Source organism: Grampus griseus (genome assembly GCF_964374135.1).
Source record: "Grampus griseus genome assembly, chromosome: 10".
In the NCBI taxonomy this organism is placed as follows: Eukaryota; Metazoa; Chordata; class Mammalia; order Artiodactyla; family Delphinidae; genus Grampus; species Grampus griseus.
The window spans coordinates 94,971,216-94,997,660 of record NC_139004.1 but is presented as its reverse complement, the minus strand read 5'-3'; the positions used below and the strand labels follow the sequence as shown (position 1 = coordinate 94,997,660).

At 39.6% G+C, this 26,445-nt stretch overlaps 1 protein-coding gene across 2 annotated transcripts in view; it reads right to left on the bottom strand.

Moving 5' to 3' along the window:
• Window positions 1–26,445, bottom strand: part of GRM7 (glutamate metabotropic receptor 7) — a gene marked incomplete at both ends in the record, with an annotated part of 839,503 nt that overhangs the window by 401,578 nt on the left and 411,480 nt on the right. For both annotated transcript variants that reach the window (XM_082664306.1, XM_082664305.1), the window contains one exon: window positions 3,371–3,512. In XM_082664306.1, the coding sequence (XP_082520432.1) occupies window positions 3,371–3,512 (142 nt within the window). The remainder of the gene's footprint in view (window positions 1–3,370; window positions 3,513–26,445) is intronic.

The window sequence follows — 26,445 nt, the reverse complement described above, 5'->3', positions numbered from 1 at the left end:
TCTTCTAGATAAGCAGGGGGCAGAGTAAACGTAAGGATTCCTTTAACTAAAATGCAACGGCAAAAATGTTTCCATTATTTTCCAGTGGGTTACAATAGCCCTGTATTACTTTTATAATCAGAAAAAAAAAGTGTTTCAGGAAAACAATACACTCTTGTCTAACATTCAAATTATCAGTACCCATGACTGATTAAGCACTTAGCTTCAAAATCTAGATATTAAGGTCTTCTCACTGCTATTCTCTGACAAAGTATTTGAAATTAATGTTCTAAGAAACCTCAAAATTCCCCATCTACAGTGCAGATCTTCTGAAAAAAGAAATAACATAACATTGTGGGTTAACAGTGGGCTTAAGTTCATGTTTTGGAAGAAACTTATATATGCACTTGACTTTTATTACTGTGCTCAAAAACTATTACTGCTGTCACTTCTATGAGTCACACTACACAATGGTGTTCAACCACAAACTCCCATGCAGAAAATAATGAGCATAGCTGTTGAGCAGATTTTATACCTTTTTACATCGCAAACTAAAACCTCACACTACCTGCAAGTCAAGGATATTACAACCAATTAATCACCAGAGCTATTAGTAAATAAATCTTTTATGTGCCATGTACATAAATATAAACAGGGGGCCACACCTTATCAATGTATTACGTATTTTAGAATGTGCAAAATATGCATGAAAAGAATTTATGAGATGATTAAGAAAAGTATGAGTTGACAAGATCTGGAACAAAAAAAAAAGAAAGAGTAATATTATAACAACAAAGTGCTTTAAATAACTAAATCACAAAGTGTTGAAGAAAATGCCCTAAGAGCGAGAGAATCAGCATTTTGTAAGGAGAGAAATGATACGTCTAAGGGGTGATCAGAAACTGTTTCATGGAGAAGGGCATGTTGCAAGTAAACCTCGAAGAACAGACACAATCTCAACAGGTAGCGAGGGAGAGGAGAAACACCATGAGTCAAAGCCCTGATGGAGGAGAGATTAGGACACACTGGAGGACCAGTCATGCATTGTAGGTGGAGAACTGAGTGAGTGAAGGCAGGGTCTACATGCAAAAATAGGACCACGTTTTAAACCATCGTGAAGTTCAGAGAGAGAGGCCTTTACTTAAATTATTAAACAGACTAGGCATTTGATTCATTCTCATTTGATGACATTCACTGAGGATCTGCCATGTACTGAACACTGTGATAAGGGCTAAGGATATGAAAGGGACTCAAAAGGGGCATCATCTCTGTCTTAATGATGGCTACAGACTAGTGGAGAATACAGACACTATTTAAATGATCAAAGGATGTAAAATTACATCAGTGACATAAACTATGAAACTGAGTTGTTATGAGAAACTTATCAAAGCTACATTGTTCAGAGAAATCTTCCCTCAAAAGCAACACTATCGACAGCACTAAAATGATGAAGTGGGGAAGCAAAGCACTCCAGGCAGCTGGAAGAGAATGTACAAAGACCCAGGGAGGACGAAACACAAATGGCCCCTTGCCTGCAGTACACAAAGCACGAGGGAGCATGGGATGAAATAAAGCTAGAAAAGCACAAGTCCAGATCATCATAGAAAGAGCTCAAAAGGATTTTCATTTTACTGACGGGAAGACTGAGGCCTCAAAGAGTTAGGGAAGTAGGGTGTGGGGCGAGGCTTGCCCAAGGTGAGACGGTGGTCATTTAAGTAGCAAAAAAAAAAAAAATCCATCCTCAGGTATCCTGACTTGAGGTTTAATACTCTTCTCATTTACTCGTTCTGCCACCCATGTCAGAGCTCAAAACTGTGATGGGGTTAAGGTTATGAAAGGAAGTCAAAAGGGGCATCGCCTCCATTTTAATGATGTGTACAAACTAGTGGAGAATACAGACTCCAATTAAGTGATGGGTGGATTCAGAAGCAGATGGAGGATACACATGGACGGGGACACACAGGACCGGCAGGCTGGCAGTGATGGAGGTGCAATACTCCACGTGGGGGTAACAATGGCCTGGAACCTTCAACTTTACTCTTAATAAAATATATTCACCTTCAAATTAAGCGACATATTATTTTGAACTGTGAGACAAACTAAGATTAAAAAAATCCACACAGCTTTCCCATCGGCAGAGGTGTAAACTGGCAACATCTCTTTGGAAAACAATATTCACATTTAAGAAGGAACGCATCTTTGTCCTGGAAACTTATTTTCCAGAAATTTCTGTTTTAAATACTTACAAATATATAAAGTAATACACTTGTAATTATTATATATTTGCAGTATGTTAATATTATATATCACACATTGTAAAGTATGTGTATATTAACATTTCATATTTGCACACACAGATTTGTGGAAGAGAAAGTTTATCGCAACACAATTTGTAATTGCAAAAGTCTGTAATCAAACTTAAATGTCAATCAGGAAGGGAGCAGTTAGATAAATGACAGGAAATATATAAAATGCAATTCTGCATGGCTATTGAAAAGACTGAATAGATCTATAGGTACTGACATCCAGAGACTTCCACGAAAAAAGAGTGAGTGAAGGCGAGCAGGGGGGAGATCAATAGTGTTCTACCATTTGTGTAAAAATATACACACTGTCCCTAGAAAAATATACAAGACACTGGTTATTAGCTATAGCATCTGGAAAGGAAAAGTTGTTAGCTACGGGACAGGATGAATGCATCTTTTTTTTTTTAATCTAGATTTTTAAACATTTTTTGATATTTTAAATCAGGTGTAATTACTGTTTGTTCTAAAAATGATAAGGATTGTGGACCAACCGAGGTGGCAGTGGTCAGAAATGGAAACAGGGCCTATTTGTGTTCTAGAAACATTTCAAAGGTTAGCCCTCCATGGCTTGGCCAAGGAATGAGCTAAAAAGGAAAGTCAAAATTAACAATCAGATTGTTGACACCAAGGAGGATCAAGGTAAAGAAAAAGACGACAAGTGGATTGGAGAATGTAGAGATATGACAAGCTTGGTTTTGAACACATGAAGTCCAAAGCAGGAGTAATATGGCCAGAAATATAAGGCAGTTTTACATTAAGAAGAACCACTCTAGATAAAAGTCTGTTACACGTGGATATATTATTTAGTAAAAGAACCTTCAGAAAGTCCAGGGGTTTTCTCTTTTTACAAGTAATTGAATACAATTTTTTAGCTAATGGGGGGAAATATATGACAGAAACATGCCGCTGCTTCCACGGTTCGCTCTAATTACTTCTGTGGGGTAGAAAGCACGAACAGACTTTGCCACCATGTAATTATCGATTTGATTCTGTGCTATCTTTTCCCCTTTGTCTGCCAGGATCCTGATCTTTCTGTCTCCTAAATTGCAACATGCATATTAACGAATTTCACCAGTCAGCCTTACTTGATATCCTCATCGTTGGCAAAAATCACGACAGCCCTGGAGTTAGGTGTGTCCAGGAGCTGTTTGATAATTTTATCGAAGTCAATGGTCCTGTCTTTGCGTTCTTGGGGGATTCTCACGGACTGGGCAATGCAGAGCCCACCTGTGTAAGAAAAGAAAGCAGAGTATCAATAAAGTTCTCGCAGAGATACCAAACAAACCAGGGAAAGTAGACGGGGAGGAGGAACTTGCAAATTCTGAGTGCATAGCACGTCCTTGGTGATTTGCTGAATGAGGAAGGCTGAGGATATTATGCTGAGTTCATACTTGGTGCACCTTCCATGGTAAGGCACAGCCTCATCTTCTTAGTAATGCACTTGTATGCACAGGAGTACCAGTGATACTCATTCTGGAGAGGTAGGTTTAGGTAGACAAACTGGATGGGAGGGCTTTAAAATGAATGTAAGACACTACAAGAAAACCACAGTCAACTACAATATAAAAGTACTTGAACAGGTAAAACTCATGTCAATTTCTATTGCTTTTCTGGTGTTTGCATTCTCATAATTTTTTCCCCTTTATACCCGTTCCAACTTTTCAAGCTCACAGCCAATGGAGTAAATCTAAAAATAAAACAACAAGAACAAGATCAACTATTATAAGTCAGAGTAATAAATTTTTATTGACCACATACTATGTGCCCAACCTACAAATGTGTGTTCTATGTATGTTATCTGATCTTAAAAATCCTTATAAGGTAGTTAGCATTGCCCATTTCATGTTAATAGAAAAGGGGATTAAACAGAAAAATAAATGTGTTTACTGCAGACTTCTCAGGACCATTATGGTATTAACTGGCTTATGAATATCAAGACAGGGGAACATGCAGCAGTTTAGCAAGCAACTGATACCCTCTCCACTACTCAACACCTGCTTAGTAGCAGCTCCTGGATCTAGTGGTTTTTGTTTGTTTGTTTGTTTTATGAAACACAACTTAAGAAAGGCTTGCATAGACAAAAGAGGTAGAGAGGATTATTTGTAGGAAAGGCCCCAAAGGTCATCCAATGGGCAGAAGACCTAGGGGCAGAGACAAGAGGAGAACCTTGTTCTTTGTGTAATGTGGAGATACCCATAATTAACAAGCTTATACCCAGAGCATCGACAACTGGGTGGAAGCTACTAGGCTTCCATAAGCATAGAAAAGTATAAACTCTAATCCAAAAGTGAACCTCCATTACATCTTTCTTTGTTTGGCTGTCTGTTTGGTTAGTTTTTGTGGCACGCGGGCCTCTCACTGTTGTGGCCTCTCCCGCTGCGGAGCACAGGCTCCAGACGCGCAGGCTCAGCGGCCATGGCTCACGGGCCCAGCCGCTCCACGGCATGTGGGATCTTCCCGGACCGGGGCACTAACCTGTGTCCCCTGCATCGGCAGGCGGACTCTCAACCACTGCGCCACCAGGGAAGCCCCCTCCATTACATCTTAATCCCAATCAGTGTCAGCTCTCTCTAAGTGGCTCTCAACCTTCAATGTGCTTGAAATCACCAGTGGTCCTTCTATAAAGTATAGAAGTCCAGCGACACTATCAACCAACTTGACCTAACTGACATTTACAGAGCGATTCCCAGGACAACAGAAGAGTAGACATTCTTTTCAAGTGGGAAATGGAACATTCATTAAGCTAGACCATCTTCTGGGTCATAAAAGAGAAAAAAACCCTTAAATTCAAAAGAACATTATGCTCTCAGACAATAACAGAATCAAACTGAAAATCAATAACAGAAAGAAAAGAGGAAAATCTCCGAACACTTGGAAATTAAACAACATACATCTAAATTAACTTGGAAATTAAACAACACACATCTACCCACGTGTCAAAGAGAAGGTGTCAAGGGAAATTTAAAAGTATTTCTAACTAAATGAAAATGAAACGGCAACATCTCAAAATATATAGATTACAGCTAAACTGATGTTTATACAGAAATAGATATCATTAAATGCTTATGTTCGGAAAGAAGAAACATCCAAAATCAGCAACCTAAACTACTTTAAGAAATAAGAGAGGGGCTTCCCTGGTGGCGCAATAGTTGAGAGTCCGCCTGCCGATGCAGGGGACGCGGGTTCGTGCCCTGGTCTGGGAAGATCCCACATGCCGCGGAGCGGCTGGGCCCGTGAGCCATGGCCGCTGAGCCTGCGCGTCTGGAGCCTGTGCTCCGCAACGGGAGAGGCCACAACAGTGAGAGGCCCGCGTACCACAAAAAAAAAAAAAGAAAGAAGAGCTAAACAACTCCTCCCCCCAAAAACCAGAAAAAGCCACAATGATAAATAAATAAAAACTAAATACCTATTAAAGTAGCTTTTAAAAAATACTAACAATACCAAATACTAGAGAAGGTGCAGAGCAATAGGATCTCATTCATTGCTGGTGGAAATGCACAATGGTACAACCAGTTTGGAAAATAGTTTGGCATTTCCAAAGTGTTAAATATAGAGTTAACATATCAAGCAGTAGTTCCAATCCCAGCTGTTTATCCAAGTGAATTGAAAAGTTATGTTCACACAAGTGTGCTCATAAATGTTTATAGAAACGTCATTCATAAACACTAAAACTGGAAACAACTAAGACATGTGTCAACAGGTGAATGGATAAACTAACCGTGGTCTACCCAGGCAATAGGATACTACTCAGCAACAAAAGGGAACTATTGATTCTTGGAAGAACGTGAATGAATCTTAAATGCATTTTGCTAAGTGAAAAAGTTAAACCAAAAATACTACATATTATATAATTCATTCATATGACATTCTAGGAAAAAGCAAAACCATAGGGGTGGAAAATAGATCAGTGGATGCCAGTGGTTATAGGAGAGAGAGGAGGGGTTGACTACAAAGGGAGTGCACAAGGGCACTTGGGGGCAGTGGAAACGTTCTGTATGGTACTGTGATGTAGAAACATGACTCCAGGCACTTGCCCAAACCCTAAGAACAACACGTCACAACAACTGGACTCTATTGTATGCAAAATCAACCAAGAAGTTAGGGGATCCTAAAATGGAATGCAGACTGTGACAAATGAACTGCATCATAAATGTATCAGAGAATTTCACTGAAGGTGATGAATAGGAAAGGAGCTGTCCTAAGTAACTTTTAAAAATAGTGTATGACTGGAAACTCTAAGGATAAAGACAAGAAGAACAGCACATAAAATGGTACTCTCATTTGTAAATTTTCCACAGGGATACAAGTTAGCAATGCTGGAACTGCTACCCATACTGGAGTCAAACAAAACAAGAAAGAAATTGTATGTAACGGGAACCAGGTTTCTCAGAGTTAGGTAAAGAATTTAAACGCAAACAAGAGAATGTGGCTAGAATGGAACAAGCGGCGTGAGGCAGAGTCAGACATAGCGTAAACTCACGGCTTAGAGTGAGACGCTTGCATGCGTGGGTTATCTTACACATACGTACATGCATGTGTGGGCTAGCATACATACATACATAGGTACCCTACCACTATCCACTGAGAGAGTCTAGAAGTAGTGACACTCCAATGCAACACCTAGTGACCAGACTGGTTTTGAAATACCATCTTTCAACAAAAAGAACCAGGTCTCTTTGGAGAAATGGATGATTCTGAAGTTGGGGCAAAGCACATGCAAGACAAGTCTGGATCAACTTGTCATGTCAGGAAGCAAGAAGTCCACAAAAGAAAAAAAAAAAATGGAAGGGGGGATGTCAGAAGGACGTAGGAGCCAACCTAAAAGAGCTCGCAACGAACAAAGCTAGAATAATATTAGCAACAAAATAAATAATGATGGTACTGAATGACTATCCAAGAATACACACAATACATACTCAGGAATCCATACTATTAACAAATAAGTGACCAAAATAATCAACAAATAGGAAAGATGGAATGAATCCTACTCACAGAACAATCCCAACTAATAAATTTTGAAGGAATGAGTGACATGGAATATTACCATTAGAACATTAGAGGAAAAACTGCTGCAGGCAAGGCCCACTGAGGAATGCTAAAATTCATGTGGGAAATTATAAGAGACACTGAACATTTATATGACTTAAAAGAATCTCACCCCAAATATTTACTAATTATTCTGGTGGTTTAAACATATGCCTACAACTTCTTTGATATTCTTCCTTTGGAGAGGTAGAGATTAATTGTTTTGCCCTTAAGCGTTGTCTGGACTTAGTGCCTAGCTTAAGAATATGGAAAAGGAAAAAGAATAACTGAACAGTGGATAAACTCAGCAGACTCTAACTGTACCACTAAGTTAACATCACTAGTGCTAAGTCACGTTGATTCAATGGGCCCCCTGATATGATGTGATGATAAGGGTGACCCCCATTTGTATTTTACTCTGCCCCAAACCCATAACCTTAATCTTCATCTGCTCATGAGAAAATGTCAGAAAAAAATTCCAATTAAGGGACATTCTACAAAATACCTGACTTGTACTTTTCAAAATTGTCAAGATCATGAAATAAAAGACTGAGAAACTGAAAACTGGATTGGATCCTTGGACAGCAAAAAGACATTCATGTAAAAACTGGTGAAATGTGAATAAAGTCTGTAGTTAAGAGTATTTTTACACTGTTAATTTCTCAATTTTGATAAATGTACACTAGTTATTTAAAGTATTAACATTTGGGGAAAATCGAAGATGGGTATATAGGAATTCTATCTTTGTAACTCTTCTGTAATCTAAAATTATTTCAAGATAAAATTTAAATACACACACACAAACACACACACACACACATCTACCTGTCTATCTAATCTACCTATACCTACCTACCTTTCTGGGTCTTATCTGTAACGAATTCTTATTTAGTAAGTAGTGGAGCAGGCCCAGGAATCTGAACTTTTAACAAGAGCTTTAACTCAGTGGTTCTCATGCATTCATTCACCTGGAGGAGTTGTTTCAAAACACGTATTTCTGGTCCGCCCCTCCAGAATTTCTCATTCAGTAGGTTTGGGTGAGGCCTAGGAATCTGCATTTCTAACAAATTTCCAGGTGATGCTGATGTAGGTCAGGGGACCATCTTTTGAGAGCACGGCTCTAGGTGATACTGCTGCAGGTGGCCAGGAGATCAGATTTCGAGAAATATTCACTTGGGTATCTCCAAATTGGTTGTAGCCAATTTAGGTAAAAGTATAACTTAGGCATGGATATTCTAGCCAAACATTTTTAGGGCACTCTTAGGATGGTGAGATAGGGAGAAAGAAGGAAGGGATGCATCATTATGCTTTGTTATAAGGTTTCCAGCGATGCAGAGAGAGAGCAACAGGAGAAATATCCCTTGGGAATGGTGCCTACAGTCTCAAGGCCATAATCGCTCCAAGGCTGGAAAACATCAGGGAGGATAAAGGGATGAAACCATCTGTAAACTGTTCTAGGGCTGCTGTGGGGAAGAAATGGCCACTTTACCACCTTCTCGGCAGGAGAAGGGGAATAATTCTGGATGGAAACCCAGCTTCTCATCAGGATTCAATTACAACTGAGTGGTTAAGCAAATGAGAGCGAACTCCATTTGGCGACACAATTAGTGGAGGGGCGGCCCGCACTTGCGGGTTTCCGGCTCAGCCAGCGCGCGCTGGGGGAACCGATGTGTGGAGTTTTGTGACTGCAGAATCGAGATGCTCACCACGTCTCAGAACTGCCCGCAGGTGAGCAAAATCAAACAACTCAACAGAAGAAAGAAACTAGCTGTCAACAGGGTAACGAGAACGGTCACGTTCATAAAGCTAAAATGTAAAAAGGAAAGAAGACTGAAAAACAAAGGATGAGAGAGAAACGTGCTGTTTTGATCTTTTCCTCCTGGAAGGCTTGAGAGGTACCTGCTGGAAAGACAGTCATTTCATTTGCCTCAGACCCAAAGGAGAATGTGGCAGGTAGATAAGTGTACGTATATTGCACACAAGTGACTTTGACCAGGCATTCAATTCAGACCAAGCATGTCATGCCAGAAATGGGCCATTGTGAGACAATAATCCAGGTCTTGTGTGTCTGCCAGCAAGGAATGAAGTGGTGCACACACCTGCACACACACACCTGGTGTTCAGATGTCAGTTAGCTTATTTCTCAATCATGGTGATAACTCAGCACGCTTCACTCAGCTCTTCTAACGTGTAACCAATTTCTTCATCTCAAGCTACTGCCCTATTGAATGCAAACTTTCTATGGTTCGTGTTCTAGCTTAGTCCCTCAGAGTGGATTCAGCTCGCACACTGTTACATATCTGATGTTATTTAGTCACCTCAGCACCTGAGCAACCTAAATTTGAGAAAATATTGGTTCAACAGCACGAGCTTAAGAACCTAACTTTTGAAGTGCATTTCTTTTGTGTGTGAAGACTAATTGGAATTCGGCAGCGGCAGCTGGCATTGCAACTGACGACGAGGCCTTGTATTTCTATGGGGCACAAACACGGAGGAAAAATTGGACGGTATCATCATACGTGTTGCAAATGGACGCATGTCACAGGACAACTCCGTTCATAACACGTCAGCTTTGACTGAAAAAGCCCACTGTCAGCAGCCTGAGGCCATACAAGCCACTGAGGTGATGGAAAGAATTTCAGCATGTCAGAAATCAATCTGCTTTTCAATTTGGAGCTGAAAACTGGTCAGTTTTCTGTCTGTCTGTGGTAGCGAGCAATCTATAACTGCAAGAGAAACTTCAGGAATCAGGCCACAGAGTGTTTCCATTAAAAATACTTTTCTCTCCCAAATGATTATGGATTCTTTTCCATCTAATAAGCAGAAGCAATAAGAAAGCATTTAAAGTTTGCAGCTCAGTTCTGTCAGAGCTTATGCATGATACACTCTCTCTGATGATCTGGTCTATGATTTAGATATGCCAATTCACGTTAGCAAGTATTTATTGAGACTCTATTATGTGAAAGGCTCTCTAGGATTTTTTTTTTTTTTTTCTGAAGGAATATATGAGGGCAGTATAAAGAGTCTTAGAAATGACTGTGTTCCATTCTCCATTACAAACGGGGCAACTGAGGTCTGGAGAGTTTGATAGTGATGATATTAATCACAGGAGAAAGACTGACACTCACTAAGTTCTGTGTACATGTCAGATTCCATCCTAAATGCTTTATATCATATTCATTAGTTATATAACCCCATGAGGCAGCTTTGCTAACATTCCCACTTGGACAGGTGGAAACAGAGGCACTCCGAAGTAACTCACCCCAAATCACAAATTTAATGACAGCGGAGTAGAAGGATTTTTGTCTTTCAAAATATAGTTCACAAATTACAGGGAGAGGATGACAGACATCACAGAAGCAGATAAAGACGTACATAACACATCTTGTTAGAGGAATCACCAAAAGCGTGAGGGAAGAAGTTTAGTCTCAGATGGGATGTTTCACATCTGTGTAGGGGGTCAGTGGAAGGATACTTAATGGAGGGAAGACAGAAGTCAAACTGGAAAAGTCGTTACGGATACGATTGCCCAGCCCTCCCTTCCTTCTTGGCTAACAGATTCCTGGTTTTGCTCAGGGTGGAGAGATGTCTGGTCCCAAGCAACAGCCTATCACAGATCAAGGGGGCAGTTCTACTCCCAAATCTCCCAGCCTCTTTTTAAGGTAGAAGTGACCATGATATCCATGAAACCGGTAGGGGTTGCTGGAGACAGTTCTGGAAAAACTTGCTTGTTTTGGAAAGGAGAGAGGGAAAGAAAGAGGCTGGCATCCCTCTTGCTCCAGCCTTTAGATGTTATGTCTAGAGCTCTTACTGTCTTCTTGACACCATCCAGCCACAAGGAAAATGATGAAGAAAAACACTCTGAAAATAGGAAACCAGAAAGAAAGAACTAGAGTCCCTGACGTTATGCATCGTTAAGCAGAAGCAATACTGCCAGCAGCCACTTACCTCTGAACTTCCTGATATGTGAGAAAACAAACCATGCTTTTATTTGACTACTAGCATTCAGTTTTCTGTTATTTGCAATTGAACACAATCCTAACTTATCCTTGCCTTTAAAGAATTTCCAGCCCATTATAAAAGGGAGAGAAAATTCCTGACAGTGTAAACTTTCGAAGAAATGTACAATGCAGAAAAAAGGCCAGGAATCACAACTGCAGTGTTGGGAGATGCTGGGAAAAAGCAACCGATTGGCACCTGCAGGTATCTGTGGGCAAGATAGCTGCGGGGGGAGAGAGAGACGAAGTGGAAGAGAGTAAGTAGCCACATGGACGTGGGAAAAGGTACCCACGGTCAGAGGAGAGGTGGGCAAAGATTTTGGTGATTGAGGCACATTTGTTGGAAGCCTGAGAATTACAGGCTCAGGGTTTTTGATTTTTCTTAGTCCCTAACTGGCTGCATAATCTTTCACATACGCATATTCCTTTCCAGATTGAGAGGGAAGAGGATAGAAAGCAGGAAGGCTGGAAGCAAGGGCAGATGAACTCTCAAAGGAAATGCTCAGGAGCCAGACTGGAAAGAGCATTTAGGGGAGCTTGCAGAGATGAGCCTGCCTATAGCAACGTGTACTAAAAAGCAGCGGCTAGACCAATGGGGCTGGGGTTGCATTGCACGAGACTTTATCAGACAAAAACCATAAGAAACTATATGCTTGGGTGAAAAACGTTCTCCTCTGTCCCTGCCAGGAGGCACTATGTCTCTCACTAAGAGTAGAACTCATGTGCTGTCTGGACAGGTTACTGAAAGGTTAATCCATCATATCTTTCAGCCAAGAAATGTTAGACTTCACATCTCACTTAAATATGTTCAGCAATTTCAGGGGCATCACTGTGCCTGAGAAAAATTTGCATCTTACTTTGGGAGACATTGAGATTTAAAGCAATCTTGAACAGAGCCATGCGTATTCTAGCTGGCTTGATCTGAGAATCTAAGAAATGAAAGCACACTTAGTCCCACCCTCTGATTTTAAAGATGCTGACAATGGTCTGGAAAGGGAAGGTGATGGCCAACTCAGCATCAGAGCCGAGGCTCTGAAATTAACACGTGTTTTCTTCTTAAATTTCTGATTTCATCCTCTCTCAGCTGGTGATGTTACACCCTGAGTTACCCTCTTTGCCATTTTACATCCACGCATTCATGCATTCATTCATTAAATAGAAAATTCACTTAGCATCTGGCATGTCTCAAGCATTCTTTTAGTTGCTAGGGATAAAGAAATGAACATAAAAGAAAAACAGCCTATGCACTCTCAAGGGGATACACACTAATAAGACAGCTTTTCCTCTTAATTCTCTTTCAAAACTGTGATGGCCTCTGAAGATGCTTCGAGTTTTGCCTACAACCAAAATCCCAGCACGAAACACCAAGTTATTCTCAGCAGCTGGTGACGTGGCAGGTCGCGAGCGGGTTAATCAAGAATATGCCCTGATTCAAGAAGCCTTTGGAAGGCGAGCTGTTCCTTTCCCTGAACAAGAACTAAGAAATGGCCTGACGTTTTACAGTCACTGGTTTTCCCTGTGACTTGAGCAGCCTCGGCCGTCAGAAGCAACTGTGTCTCCAAGCGGCGACTCTGTAAGGATGGACCACTGTGCATCCCCGGACAGTGAAAAGGAGGTCAGCTCAGGAATCTCAAACATGACCGCTTTTGCCAAACCACTGTTTGCATTTAGTCAAGTTCCCACTTGGCTGTGTGGGGGTGAAATGGAGCAAGCTGATTTTAGGATTCATTTTATTTTTTTAGATTTTTTGTGTGTGATCTTTTTTAAAAAAATTTTTATTGGAGTATAGTTGACTTACAATGTGGTGTTAGTTTCTGCTATAATTAGTTATACATGTACATATCACCACTCATTTTTACATTCTTGAAAATTAGGGGATAATTGCATAGCATGTCTGTGTGGGAATCCATCCAGAGAATTCAACTTCAGTGGGAGTTTAGGGCAGGCATATATATACATGTATATACATATATATGTGTGTGTATATATATATGTAGAGGGAGGAACCATTTTAATATTTCATTACATTTCTAAGGCAGTGGTTCTAAAGATATGCTCTTACCTTTGTGAATTCCCTAGTAATCTGTGTATGCATTTCTTGCAATACTATACTAATTTAAAAAATAATCTCCACACTACTAGTTTTCCTGAATAAATTAATAAGTGATTTATGCCATTCCTCATTGGTTTCACTAAAGTAATACCTTTCCCCCATAAGGACTCCCTTTATTGGTCCCAAAGACTTTTTAATTCCTCCATTCTTTTTTTTTTATTGAAGTATAGTTGATTTACAATGTTGGGTTAAGTTTCAAGTGTACAGCAAAGTGACATATATATACATACACATATATATATGTATATGTATATATATATATATATATATATTCTTTTTCAGCTTATTTTCCCTTATAGGTTATTACAAAATATTGAGTATAGTTCCCTGTGCTATACAGTAGGTACTTGTTGGGTACCTGTTTTATATATAGTAGTGTGTTTATGTTAATCCCAAATTCCTAATTTATCCCTCCCCCTTCTCCTTTGGCAACCTTATTTGAACACCACCAAGTACTAAAGGAGATGGGGAAAGGTGAGGTACTCATTCATTTTATAGATGAGAGGACAGAAGCTTGGAAGTTAAATTGATTTGTCCAACACCAACACATGCCAGGACACAAATTGAAAACAACTGACCCTCAGTCCAGAGCTGTTTCCTCATCAGCTCTGAGGATTCTGATGAGGTTCCCCCCACATCCCACCCTTACTCTTTCCTCCATCATGTTTCTCTCAATGAATCAATAAACCAGCATAAATGGAATGCTTAAAGCTCCTATGACCTTCTAGGCCATCAAACTTTTCTAAACAGTGAACATTTTTGTTAACTCTTTTATAATAGTATCTTTTCATTTAATGAATCAGTGCCAGAGATTTTGAACTCAACCCCTTCAAAAAACAAACATCTCTCTCTTTGTATCTCCTTAGAGGATAAAAATAATTGAGTCTTCACCCTGTCAGTGGAAAAGGGATAACTGTACCCAGATCTCAAGGCTCATGCAGCACGGTTGATGGAATGTTTAAACACATAGAATTCAACTTTATAAAAAATATAAAGAAAGCATCCCTTTCATATGACTAACACTATCAATTTGAATAACGGTTTACAATACTGGATATCAAAATCAGACTTCTCTCATATGACCTGCTGTCATTGAAACTGTGACCTCTGCATGCTAAAAGAGAAATTACACTGAATTTTTAGAATTGTGGTATTTTCAGCATCTTTTTCTGCAGCTCGTTCCCCACCTCCCCTTAGTGTCTCTGCTAAGATAGATCAGTACTGCAGCAAAATATTGTTCTCTTGAGACTTGAAAGAGTACACATATCAATAAAAGCCATTTTTAAAGAATGTGAGCATTTATCATTGTTAAAGGAACCTTGCTATTTATCAGCGTGTTATGTCTCAAATCAAAGAAGTGGAAACAAATGAATTCTGCATTTAATGGCTTTAGAAATATCTCACCCTCACCATTTTTCACACGCTCAGAGGGATTTCTTCCCCTCCCTCACTGAAGAGTGTAGTGTTTAAGGCTTTACGTCACATGACACTTCTCTTGTTTTGATTGAAGTATAATTGATTTACAATGTTGTGTTAATTTCAATTGCATGGCGAAGGGATTCCGATTCTTTTCCTTATAGGTTATTACAAAATATTGAGTATAGTTCCCTGTGCTATACAGTAGGTCCTCGTTGGTTATCTATTTTATGGGGATTAACATATAACACTTCTTTAAGCACAAGAGATAAAGCAAGATGCTGGATCACAACACAGTCTTCATCTATGTGACTAAATCGGGTGGCTTTGTATAAACGCTTCCCACGTCCCAGGAGATGACTGAACGGTTAACAGTAAAGGAGTGAAGAGTTCATTGAGTTTTCCAAGGGTCTTGGACAGAATAAGGCATGTTAAGTGGATTCCTCCATGTTCCACTTTACTGGTCTGCCCTTGGAGAAATCTCGCTCACACTTCTTCTGTTTCCTTTAGAGCATTCCCACAAGAACTCAAGCCACACGCCAGGCCAGCGAGATTGGGAAATCAATACTTCCTGAATTCTTAGGTCACTTAAGACTTCGAAGAATTTACTGCTGTAAATCTCTCCAGACACGTCAGTGTATCATTTGCAAATGAGATGTGGGCTTATTGACAAGACTGCTCTGAAATAATCTCATTCACCTCCTTCCATATTATCAACCCCGCTGGTTTAGATGGGGTGCAAGCCTTCTATCCAGGAATCGGGAAACAGATCCTTCAACCATCTCCCAAGTTTTACTCAAAGCTGCACCAGATAAAGCTGAAGTCCTGTTCTAAGAAGAGGCTGTTCGTATTAAACCAGGATGACATTTTTTCTTCAGTGTATTTGCAAATATACGTGCCGTTTGTGACCTATTCATTTTTATTGTGATTTGATAATAGAAATGAAAGAGTTTTCATCCTTAAACCCAGAGTATATTCAAAAGAGGAACAGGACTTCCCTGGTGGTGCAGTGGTTAGGAATCTGCCTGCCAATACAGGGGACACAGGTTTGAGCCCTGTTCCGGGAGGATCCCACATGCCACGGAGTAACTAAGCCTGTGCACTACAACTACTGAGCCTGCACTCTAGAGCCCACAAGCCACAAGTACTGAGCCCGCGTGCCACAACTACTAAGCCCACGTGCCACAAATACTGAAGCCCGCGTGCCACAACTACTGAAGCCTGCATGCCTAGAGCCCGTGCTCTGCAACAAAGAGAAGCCACCTCAATGAGAAGCCTGTGCAGCGCAACGAAGAGTAGCCCCCGCTCGCCGCAACTAGAGAAAGCCCGCGCGCAGCAACGAAGACCCAACGCAGCCAGAAATAAATACATAAATTTATATAAAAAAAGGAATAAATAAAATCACACCTTTAATGACCTCAATATAAGCGAGAAGAAAGGAAGAGACGTGAATGCAGATATCCTCAAATCCTAGACAGAGACGTGAATGATTAAATAAACCATGGGCAGGTTTGAATGCTTTATGTTTTGGTTAACAAAAGGGAAAAAAAAAGAATAAGAGAAGATAGGGCATCATAGTCACCTGTCATTGCATATGCAAAGGGTTACTGAAACTGAATAAATGAAATAAAAATTAATGAGAAGTCGATGTTGCATAAAAATAAAACCCATGCTTTCGAAGCAACTGAGCCTGCAACTGGATTGCTTCTGGTAAACAGAGGTGCAGGTTAGCGTCCCAGCAACACCCACAAGGGAAGATAATGAATTTTTCTACCCAGAGTATAATCACACAATCACACAAGCCTCAAGCAATCACACAAGCCTCAAGTTTAACGATTGTCCCGACAATGCCAAATTACATCTTGAAATGTGATTATACAAGATAAGTCTAATCAACCAGATGTTAAACGTTTAACGCAAAATATTAAGAAAATGCACGTAATCTTGTAAAAATGAATATGGGTTTTAATTTAGGTTGAACCAAGCAACCACCTTTGTGATGATGTGAGCTCCGAGCATTAAGCTAGCTCTGGAAAATTTCCCTCCCTAGAGCGGAAGGTACACGGTTTGTGTCATTCAAATACCTTAATTAGAGACTAGGATCAGTTCTGGATTGCTACCTTTTGACAGTGTTGTGAATTAAAAGAATCAAATGAATGCACACCATCATCCACATCTAAAGAGAGTTTCTACTGGGTTGGCCAAAAAATTCGATTGGGTTGTCCGTACCATGTCATGGAAACCCCGAACGAACTTTTTGGCCAAAGCCACATATCCCTATATGGCGTGAATTCAACCCACGTTACCTGCTAATGACATTGCACAGACTTAAGCTCCAAATGCTGTATACACACTAAAATCACTGATGGGCTTCATGAATTCCTCTAAGATAAATGGGAAGAAGAAAATTCCATAAGGAAAGATGGTAAATAGAAGGTGACAAGGCATTAAAAAAAAAAAAAAATCAAGAATCCTGTATTCCTCTCAGACCAAAGTGTGAGCTGTCTTATCAAAAGGGGTTGGAATTGACATATGCACAATACTATGTTTAAAACAGATAACCAACAATGACCCACTGTATACCACATGGAACTCTGCTCAATATTCTGTAATAACCTAAATGGGAAAAGAATTTGAAAAAGGATATACGTATATGTATAACTGAATCACCTTGCTGTATACCTGAAACTAACACAGCACTGTAAATCAACTATAGTCCAATATAAAATAAAAATTAAAAAGGGGTAGGTTGGGGCTTCCCTGGTGGCACAGTGGTTGAGAGTCCGCCTGTTGTTGCAGGGGACGTGCGTTCGTGCCCCGGTCCGGGAAGATCCCACGTGCCGCGGAGCGGCTGGGCCCCCATGGCCGCTGAGCCTGCGCGTCTGGAGCCTGTGCTCCGCAACGGGAGAGGCCGCAACAGTGAGAGGCCCGCGTACCGTAGGGAAAAAAAAAAAAAAAAAAAAAAAAAGGTGGGGGGAGGTTGACATCACACTGAAATTTTAAAAAGCAGTGGACTATGTGGAAGTTAGAGGCGTCTAAAATTTCGGCAGTCGTAGAATATACACTCAGTTCTGCCTGGTCCTCTGGGACATAGGGATTTACCTGGATGTTGTAAAGTATATGCTCACTGCCCCTTACAACATTTTACCTAGAGTGTACTACCTGTATGTTTGTGGACTATCTCCCTGTATAATTTATGGTTGTGTGCTTTTGGAAGGGAAAGCACACTAAGAAGCATGGGAGGTTTACTATGCACTAGACCCAACTGAATGAAGGTGCTCATGGATGACCTTCATTCAATAAAATAACACAAAAACACTACAGGTTGAATCAGAGGCATACTGCAATGGGGTGGTGCACATGGTCAGGCAACGAAAGATGCACCATCTGTAGGGAATTTTGAAAAGAAATTACAAGTTTTTATTACAACCACAGGCTAGTCATTCTAAACAACGGCAGGAAAAAACGCTCCACTCCAAAAAATTTTAGTTGATGGGAGTCAGGATCTGTAAAGGGTCAGAGAGTAAATATTTCAGACTTTGTAGGTCACGTGATCTCTGTGGCAGCTACTCAACTCTGTTGAGCCTGACAGCAGCCAACTTCCTTAGAAGATGTGTAAAAAATGGTCATTTAAAAAATTATTTATAACAATAGGCAGCTGAAAAAATTTAACCCATACATCAAAGTTTACTGACCCCTGGTCTAAGTTCTAAACAGCTGCAGTGACTATATTGATAATATATACATAAGCTCCAAATGAGCACCATTTTTATCACTTATTCTTTAACAAACATTGTATTCTACTTGTAACAGAGCTCAGAGAATCCCAAATTATGCAGCTGGCTCCTGATATACACAGATTCACTTAACATATATTCATTTCAAGAGTAAGTTCATTACAGTTAGGGATAATCCAAGCTCACAGCAGGCATAGCTCTTGCCTCCAACTCCTCTAATATCGCATATTCTTAAACAGTACATTTGCAATTATCAATCACATCACAGTGATTGTAAAGACGAAGAAACACTGCAATGCATACTTCCGTTCTGTTAACTGTTCTAAAGCAATGGATTAATGTCAATAACTGGTATCGGCCACCATTTTACGTAATTTTACAGAAACAGAAAATTCAGACGGTCTTACAAACTATGATAGATGTTTACGATTAAATTTTCACAAAGGTATTTTAAGGAAATATCTCCAAATGTGGAGACATTGGAAAAACTAATCTCAAAGAAACGAAGATATCAGTGTTCTGGCAATTTCGGGAATTTCTGATGAAATGGGAATTTCATGAATTTTGAATTTTATGGTTATCTTTAAGAGTTTTACTATTTGTATATCTATTGCTTCTTGTGGGAAAAAAACTTTTTGAAATAAAATTAATAAAAAGTGCTCTTTGATCAACTTTGAACAAATATAGATGAACAAATCTGGCTAAGGTGTCTACTGAACACGCGTATGCAAACATCAGTTTTTACAAAATAGTTGACAAATTCGCAGAAGTTAAAGCTTCCAGACAGAAACCGGGATGCTATTTGTTACTACAACGGGCCAAACAATACGGAGGTACAATATTTTCCCCTTTTTTTAAAAAAAGATAATGTATTTAAAATGTATCATCTCTTACTGTTTTTCTATTCTATACTGGAATTTTTATTTGTATATTTATTTATTTTATTATAAGCACGCAGACATATGAAATGCAATAAAGATTTTTACTGCTAGAATTTCTTCCATTATTACTCTTATTATTCATTTCATTTCATGATTATTATTGAAAATTTTTTTGTCATGTAGAGGAAAGAGTTGTTAAAAAATGATTTACTTTGAGTGTCAAACAGGCTAAGTGCACCAAAGGTAAACAATAGTTTTGTTTCATAAATGGAAGAAAAGGTGAGAAGGTGATTTTCCCAAGACTAGCCAGGAGGTAAATTAAGTCTGATTTCAAAAGTAGGTGTACAGGCACACGAAAAGATGCTCAACAGCGCTAATTACCAGAGAAACGCAAATCAAAATACAAGGTACCGCCTCACACCAGTCATGCCCCAAAGCCTCAGGTGGAGTCAACCTGAGTTTGAACATGAAAAGCCAGCCCTAGGTTCCCTAGGCAGTGCTCTATTGACACTTGATTAAATACAGATTGCAATAAAGAGGCAGAAGGTGTCACAACCTGTAAATACACCTGGTCAAAACTTTCGCAAACTGCATCTCCCTATTCAAAGCAGATGACAGAGCCCCTCCTATTATTATAATTATGTAATACAGCACTGATATTTTAAAACATATCTGTCCAGTTTGACTGTTAGCATTGGTCCTCTGCACTAGCGTGCAGATCCAAGAGAAAGCACACGTGTACACACACACACACACACATATACACACCACATACACATATCACGCACGTGCACCACACACAACGCACACATCACACACAGACATGCACAGACGTCACAAGCACACCCCACACATACTATACAGGCACACATCACACGTGAACACCACACACACACTCCTCACTCTTGAAGCCAACTACTCTGGTACTTTGGTAATCAGTATTTTGTGACTATGTATATCTATGCTTATGAGTATTGGGATTTCTACTTAGCTAATTAAACCTAGGGAAATTAGTGTGCTTCTCTCAATTTCCTTCAAAGCTCATTTTTCTATCACAACTTAATGAGTTATTAGGATGCTATAGAGACAAATTAAGATTCTCTATTATGCTTTCCTTCCTCAGAAAGATACTGACACTGTAGTTCCAGTTATATTTGAACTGTCATTTTAAAAAGGTATAGAGAGCACTTTTAATTACAAGATCTAATCTTCTGAACTGGTTTGATTAATATGTTGCTGGAATCAGCTTTCATATAAAATTGGTTTTATTAGAATTTTAAAATAAAATATCAGGTCAGGAACTCCATGTTATTTCTTTAAAAAAAACAAAACTGCTGAAGTGTTTTATGTTGTCAATAATTCTTCTTTGTTAAGTTTTTAACTGCCAGTAAAAATCCATGGGTAGAAGTTTGAAGAATCTTTCAGTGATTTTGGCTCCAATAGGCTACATGTGTGTCGATACTCATCTGAAATGATTTTTTTTGATTTATTTTATTTATTTATTTTTGGCTGTGTTGGGTCCTTGTTGCTGCACGTGGGCTTTCTCTAGTTGTGGCGAGTGGGGGCTACTCTTCATTGCGGTGCGTGGGTTTCTCAGTTCAGTGGCTTCTCTTGTTGCGGAGCACGGGCTCTAGGCATGCGGGCTTCAGTAGTTGTGGCACGTGGACTCAGTAGCTGTGGCTCATGGGCTCTAGAGCGCAGGCTCAGTAGTTGTGGCACACGGGCTTAGTTGCTCCGCAGCATGTGGGATCTTCCCCGGACCAGGGCTCGAACCCGTGTCCCCTGCATTGGCAGGCAGATTCTTAACCACTGTGCCACCAGGGAAGCCCTGAAATGACACTCCTGATAAAAGCATTTCTTTCAAATAATGCCCCAAAACCTTTAAACTCAACTCATCCAGCCAGATGCCTTTCCAAACTCTTCTCACTGGTTGGTTTGCATTTAATAGTTAAGTCTTCACTTTGAATTATTTCTGGTTTTTGAGAGTCAAAAGTACTCTTTCATATGCATTAAGTCAAGATCGCCCCATGAAGCATGGGGCTCATTCTTCTTAGACTATTTACTTGTTTGCATATGAATTTGGTGTTTGTGTTTATTTTCTATTAATAACAGTAACTGAAAAGTAAAATCCTCATCCAAACTTGTATTGAGAACTCAGTGTGTGCCAAGCTTTGTATTTCACATTTCATGTGCACTATCTAATTTAAATTCACATTTTTATGAGGTTGAGACCACTCTTGCCTTCATTTAACAGATGTGAAAACTGAAGCACAAAGAGGTTAAAGAAAAAGACCTTTTTTTCTAGGTCGTAGGGTGACAGCATTAGCATCTAACCCAGGCTGTCTGACCCTAGGACTCACGTTCTTGACATTTCCCACAACTCAGAACTTGGAATTAGAGAGATGAAAGTCAAGGCCATATAAAGAGTAAGTGGTAGGTTAAAGATGTGAATATAGGTTTCCCAATAAACCAATCAAAATTGAAACAGAAAAGTAAAGTAACCTGCCTACAATTAAAGAATTTGAGATTAGGTCCGGTGATGAAAACAGTCCTAAATCGCCAAGCCCAGGGCTCCACTGTGTGCTGGTTAATCCTTGGATAGCATGGAAAGGAAGGAGGGAAATTCCTCTGGTCCACATTTCCCAAATGAAGCCCCACTCCCGTAGATGTGAATAAAAGAGTATTTGGCTAAATATATTTGGGGATTCTTGCACAGTATGTCTCACTCTTGGTGTTTCATGATGTGATTTTAATACAATAAAGCTTTTTAGAAGTCCTGCATAAAAGATACCTTCATAGTTATGTTTAATCAATGTTGCCCAGATTTACTAGTTCACAGATCCTATTTATGTAGGCGGCATAATGACACCCCAAAGATGCCCAATCCTTATATCCCAAAAATGTTGATTATGTTACATCACACGGCAAGGAAAATGTAAGGGTGTAGATGGAATTAAGATAGTTAGACAACTGACTTTGAGGTGGGGAGATGCTCCTGGATTATCTAGTGGGCCCATAGTGATCACTGGGTCGTTGCAAGTGAAAGAGGGAAGTAGAAGAGTTAGGGAGAGATTCGAAGATGCTACACTACTGGCTGTGAAGATGGAAGGTGGCCGTAAGCCAAGGAATGGGGTCAGCCTCCAGGATCTGGAAATTGCAAGGAAATCAAGTTCTCCTTCATTCCAATCTCCAGAAGGAATGCAGCCTTGCAGACACCTTGGTTTTAGACACCTGAGGCCCCTTTTGGTCTTGGACCTCTAGTACTGTAAGATAATCTATCTTGTTTTGTATTGGTTTAAGCCACAACTTTTATGGTAATTTTTTTATAGCAGTAAACAGAAAGCGAATACACCATTTTCCTTGCAACACCTACTCTCAAATTTAATTTTGGAAATACTGATCTAGTCCATCATCCTGGCTTGAAGAGACACATCCTGAAAGCTTGTGGAAAATGGAATTCTGACGTTTCAACGTCGTGTTTCTAAAATGTTAATGTGCACAAGAATTGTGTGGGTATGTTTTGAAAATATAGGCGCTGATTCAGTAGGTCTGGGGTGGAGCCTAAAGTTTTGCATTTCTGAAAACCTCCCAGGTGATGCTGGCGTCGATGCTGCTGGTTGATGTTCACATTTAGAGGAGCAAACTTTAAAGAATACCAAAACAACAACAAAACAAAACAAACAGAAAACAGCTCCTGCCTTCTTAGGAAAACTCTGGTAAAAGGAATCCCATGAAGCTTCAAATAGAAAATGCCTACCTGCAGATAAATGATCATGGAAACGTATTTGTAAGTACTGCTCCATCCACCAGTTTTTATGACACAGAAAAATTTCTGCGTAAAGGGGATGGAGGAGAAACGTTACAATTGATTGAGGTCTCCTATTCCTAACAACTGAGAAGCTATCTGCCTCACTAATAAGACAGAAGAGGTATGACACGCGAAAGGAGGTCTTATAGGATATTCTCTATTTGACCACGAAGTCATATAAAATATCTGTTTAGCACTGTAAAAAGAATTAGATTTACATAGAATAAGACAATAACTAAAAAAAAGACTCTGGAAGGTTCTGCCTTATTCTCTTTTAAAAACTATACTTTAAAACAAATTTTATTTCCACGTTTCACCCTTGCTTTAGAAACACCCAAGTGCATGGAACCAGAAAGCCTCATCAATTATCTCACCACTTACCTGCCCGGGGGAAGAAAAAGAGCTTAAGTAAATTAGAGGATGCCAAAGAGAACCATTCTCTGCTACCTCTGCCAGCACAAGAACAGATGCTTTTTTTCTTCTTTTTTCTTTTCAGAGTAAATTTAGCGTCCATGAAAAGTGCCAAGTTAAAATCCCTAGAAACGAATGCATCCTCCTTACCTGCAAGTCTGGCAATGGTGATAAAAGCTTTTTCATAAAACTGCTTAGTCCCATAGGAGAGCTCATTTCTGGACCATTTCTAGGTAATTGGTCTTTATATAAGGAGAGAGAAATTACGGACTCAACCATTAGCAAGCCGTCAATTGTAGGTGCTTTGAAGATTAACTCAAAATACATCATTCTGTGCCTCAAGAAACCTTTGTTTCAACATCACCACATGTGTACAGTGCCGTAGAATTTACAAAGCACTCTGTGATAATAAACACTTACTGTAAACACTTTTCTGAGCTCTTGCTACGTGCCAGGCACTACGAGGCTTTGTATCAGTGCTTTACATGTTTTAACATATTTACCTCTCATGACAGCCTATAAATAGGTATCGTTGTTCAATTTTGCAGATGCACAAGCTGAAACACAAAGTCACCACATACATCACATATGTCGCCTACGATCACACAGCTAACCAAGAGAGGAGTCAGGATTTGAAGCTAGGATACTGGTTCCAGAGCTCACTCATTTAATAATTATACAACATAACTGCTGTCACAATTCCAAAAAAAAAAAGACAAAATTGCACTGACCGAATGATGAAACTGATACCCAGGGAGCATGATATGCCAAATGTCACACATGAAGTATGACAAGAAGTCATATTTAAATGAAGCGTTCTGCCTTCAGAGACCAAGGACTATGCAACTGGTCTGGATGCACTGACTCAACATGCTACCTTTTACTGAGTTACTGTTAGCGTAGATAGATTCTCAACTTCCCCCATAAGAATAAAAGAGGGGTAAACGTTTTTATGACTAATGAGGATATAAAATGCTAAATATTTTGGGCTTTCCAAAGAAACAATAATTTAGCTTTTATTTTAATAGAGCAAACACACCCATTTCTGATGGGACCATCCAGGCATTGGAAGAAACTCAGGCTGGTGAGGTTCCCTCGTGGTCACCAGCTCCCCTTTTGGACACTGAGCCAACAGTGAAGTTTTCCAGAGAAGGACACGGGCCACGGTTTTCAGCACCAGGAGAAACAGTCCAGATATGACCATGTGTTTGGTAAAACTGGTTCCCAGCAGGAAAAACCATAACCACAACTCAACAGGCTTTTCAGACTATCAGTTCTTTGGTTTCAACGAATATAGACCAACTCAAGCTTTCTTTCTCTCTTACGTACATGGACACAGACATACACATCAGAAGGTAAGGAGCCCTGGAGAAGCAGTCACACCGTGGAAACAGTGTTCAGCAGGGTCTTACAGGAGCGCAGCTGAAAAGGCATGAAGGTCAAGGGTACCTACTCCTCACCTGCTCTTTAGGGCACACCTTATGGCTGCTTGATGTCTTACCTTCCAACCTCCTTTCATCTTTATACTCCAGTCTCCACAGAGAACTTCCTCTACTTCCTCATGGTTTCTGCTCCCTCATAACTTTAGCTTGCACTCAACTAGAGGAGGCTGTGATGCCAACTCTTAGAGTCAACACCAAGGCTAACTGGCTTTTCCTCTCAGTACTGCAACGTATGATTTGGTCAAATGTCCACACCTCATGCAATCAGTTGTGCAGAGGGGCAAAGGAGGAGCACCCTTTGTAACAGATATCTTTATCCAGACTTCTTCCAGTTGGGATCATGGTTATAGTAAGAGGAGATGTGGGTCATGCTGAAATGTACCTATTCTGATCACACTGAAATTGATCCAGGTTAGGCCCACGCCTTGATTATTTAGAATAAACTGAGGGGGCTTTTTTAGGGCTTAAGGCTTTCAGATAATATGACTTATACCTTTACTTGACAAAACATTCCAATATTTAATGAACCTCAACACAACCCTTACATAAACTCAGTTGTGAGTAAATCAGTAATATGTTGTTTTTATATGTGTTCAAAGACCAAAGCATTATCCTACAATAGTTAATATTCACACCAAAGTGTATATTAGAATCATAAATTCTCAGGGGTGAAAAGAAACTACAGAAATCATCTATATTGGACCTGACATTGTTTTCCCCTGAGATCAAAGCAATGTAGTTTCAATAATATTGATATTTCTAATCTTCGGCCTCCCAAAAAGCTAAATGATAATTGTATTTGATATTTATTTGCTTTGAAATGCCTCAGTTTATATCCAGCCCATTCAGCAAAGACCCGAGGATTCCCTTTATTCCAATTATATCTCACACATTTTCTCCCAATGCTCTTGCTGATTCAAACTTTATCATAGCTCTTGCCATACCTTCTGAACTTGCTCATACACTTGTCTTACCACCTGCATACTGACTACCTGATAGCAGGAATCACAACTTACTCGTCATTATGTCCTTAACCCCAAGTAAATACCTATGTAAATAGGTGCTCAATATATGTTTGTCAGATCAATAATAAATGAATCAAAAAGTCTATACATTAAATAATCAGTAAGTTAGAAAGAAGACTAGAAAAAAGGAAATAAGATGGTCTTTTAAGAAGCTTAAGAAAGTGAATTAAAACAAGGACGTCACTCACTTTTTTAAATATAAAATACTATTCAGTTAATAATTAAATATATGTTTTCATTTACCTGAACACTGATTTGCTTAAAAAAAGACAAATTGTAGAGTTTGGGTTTATCAAATTTTAAT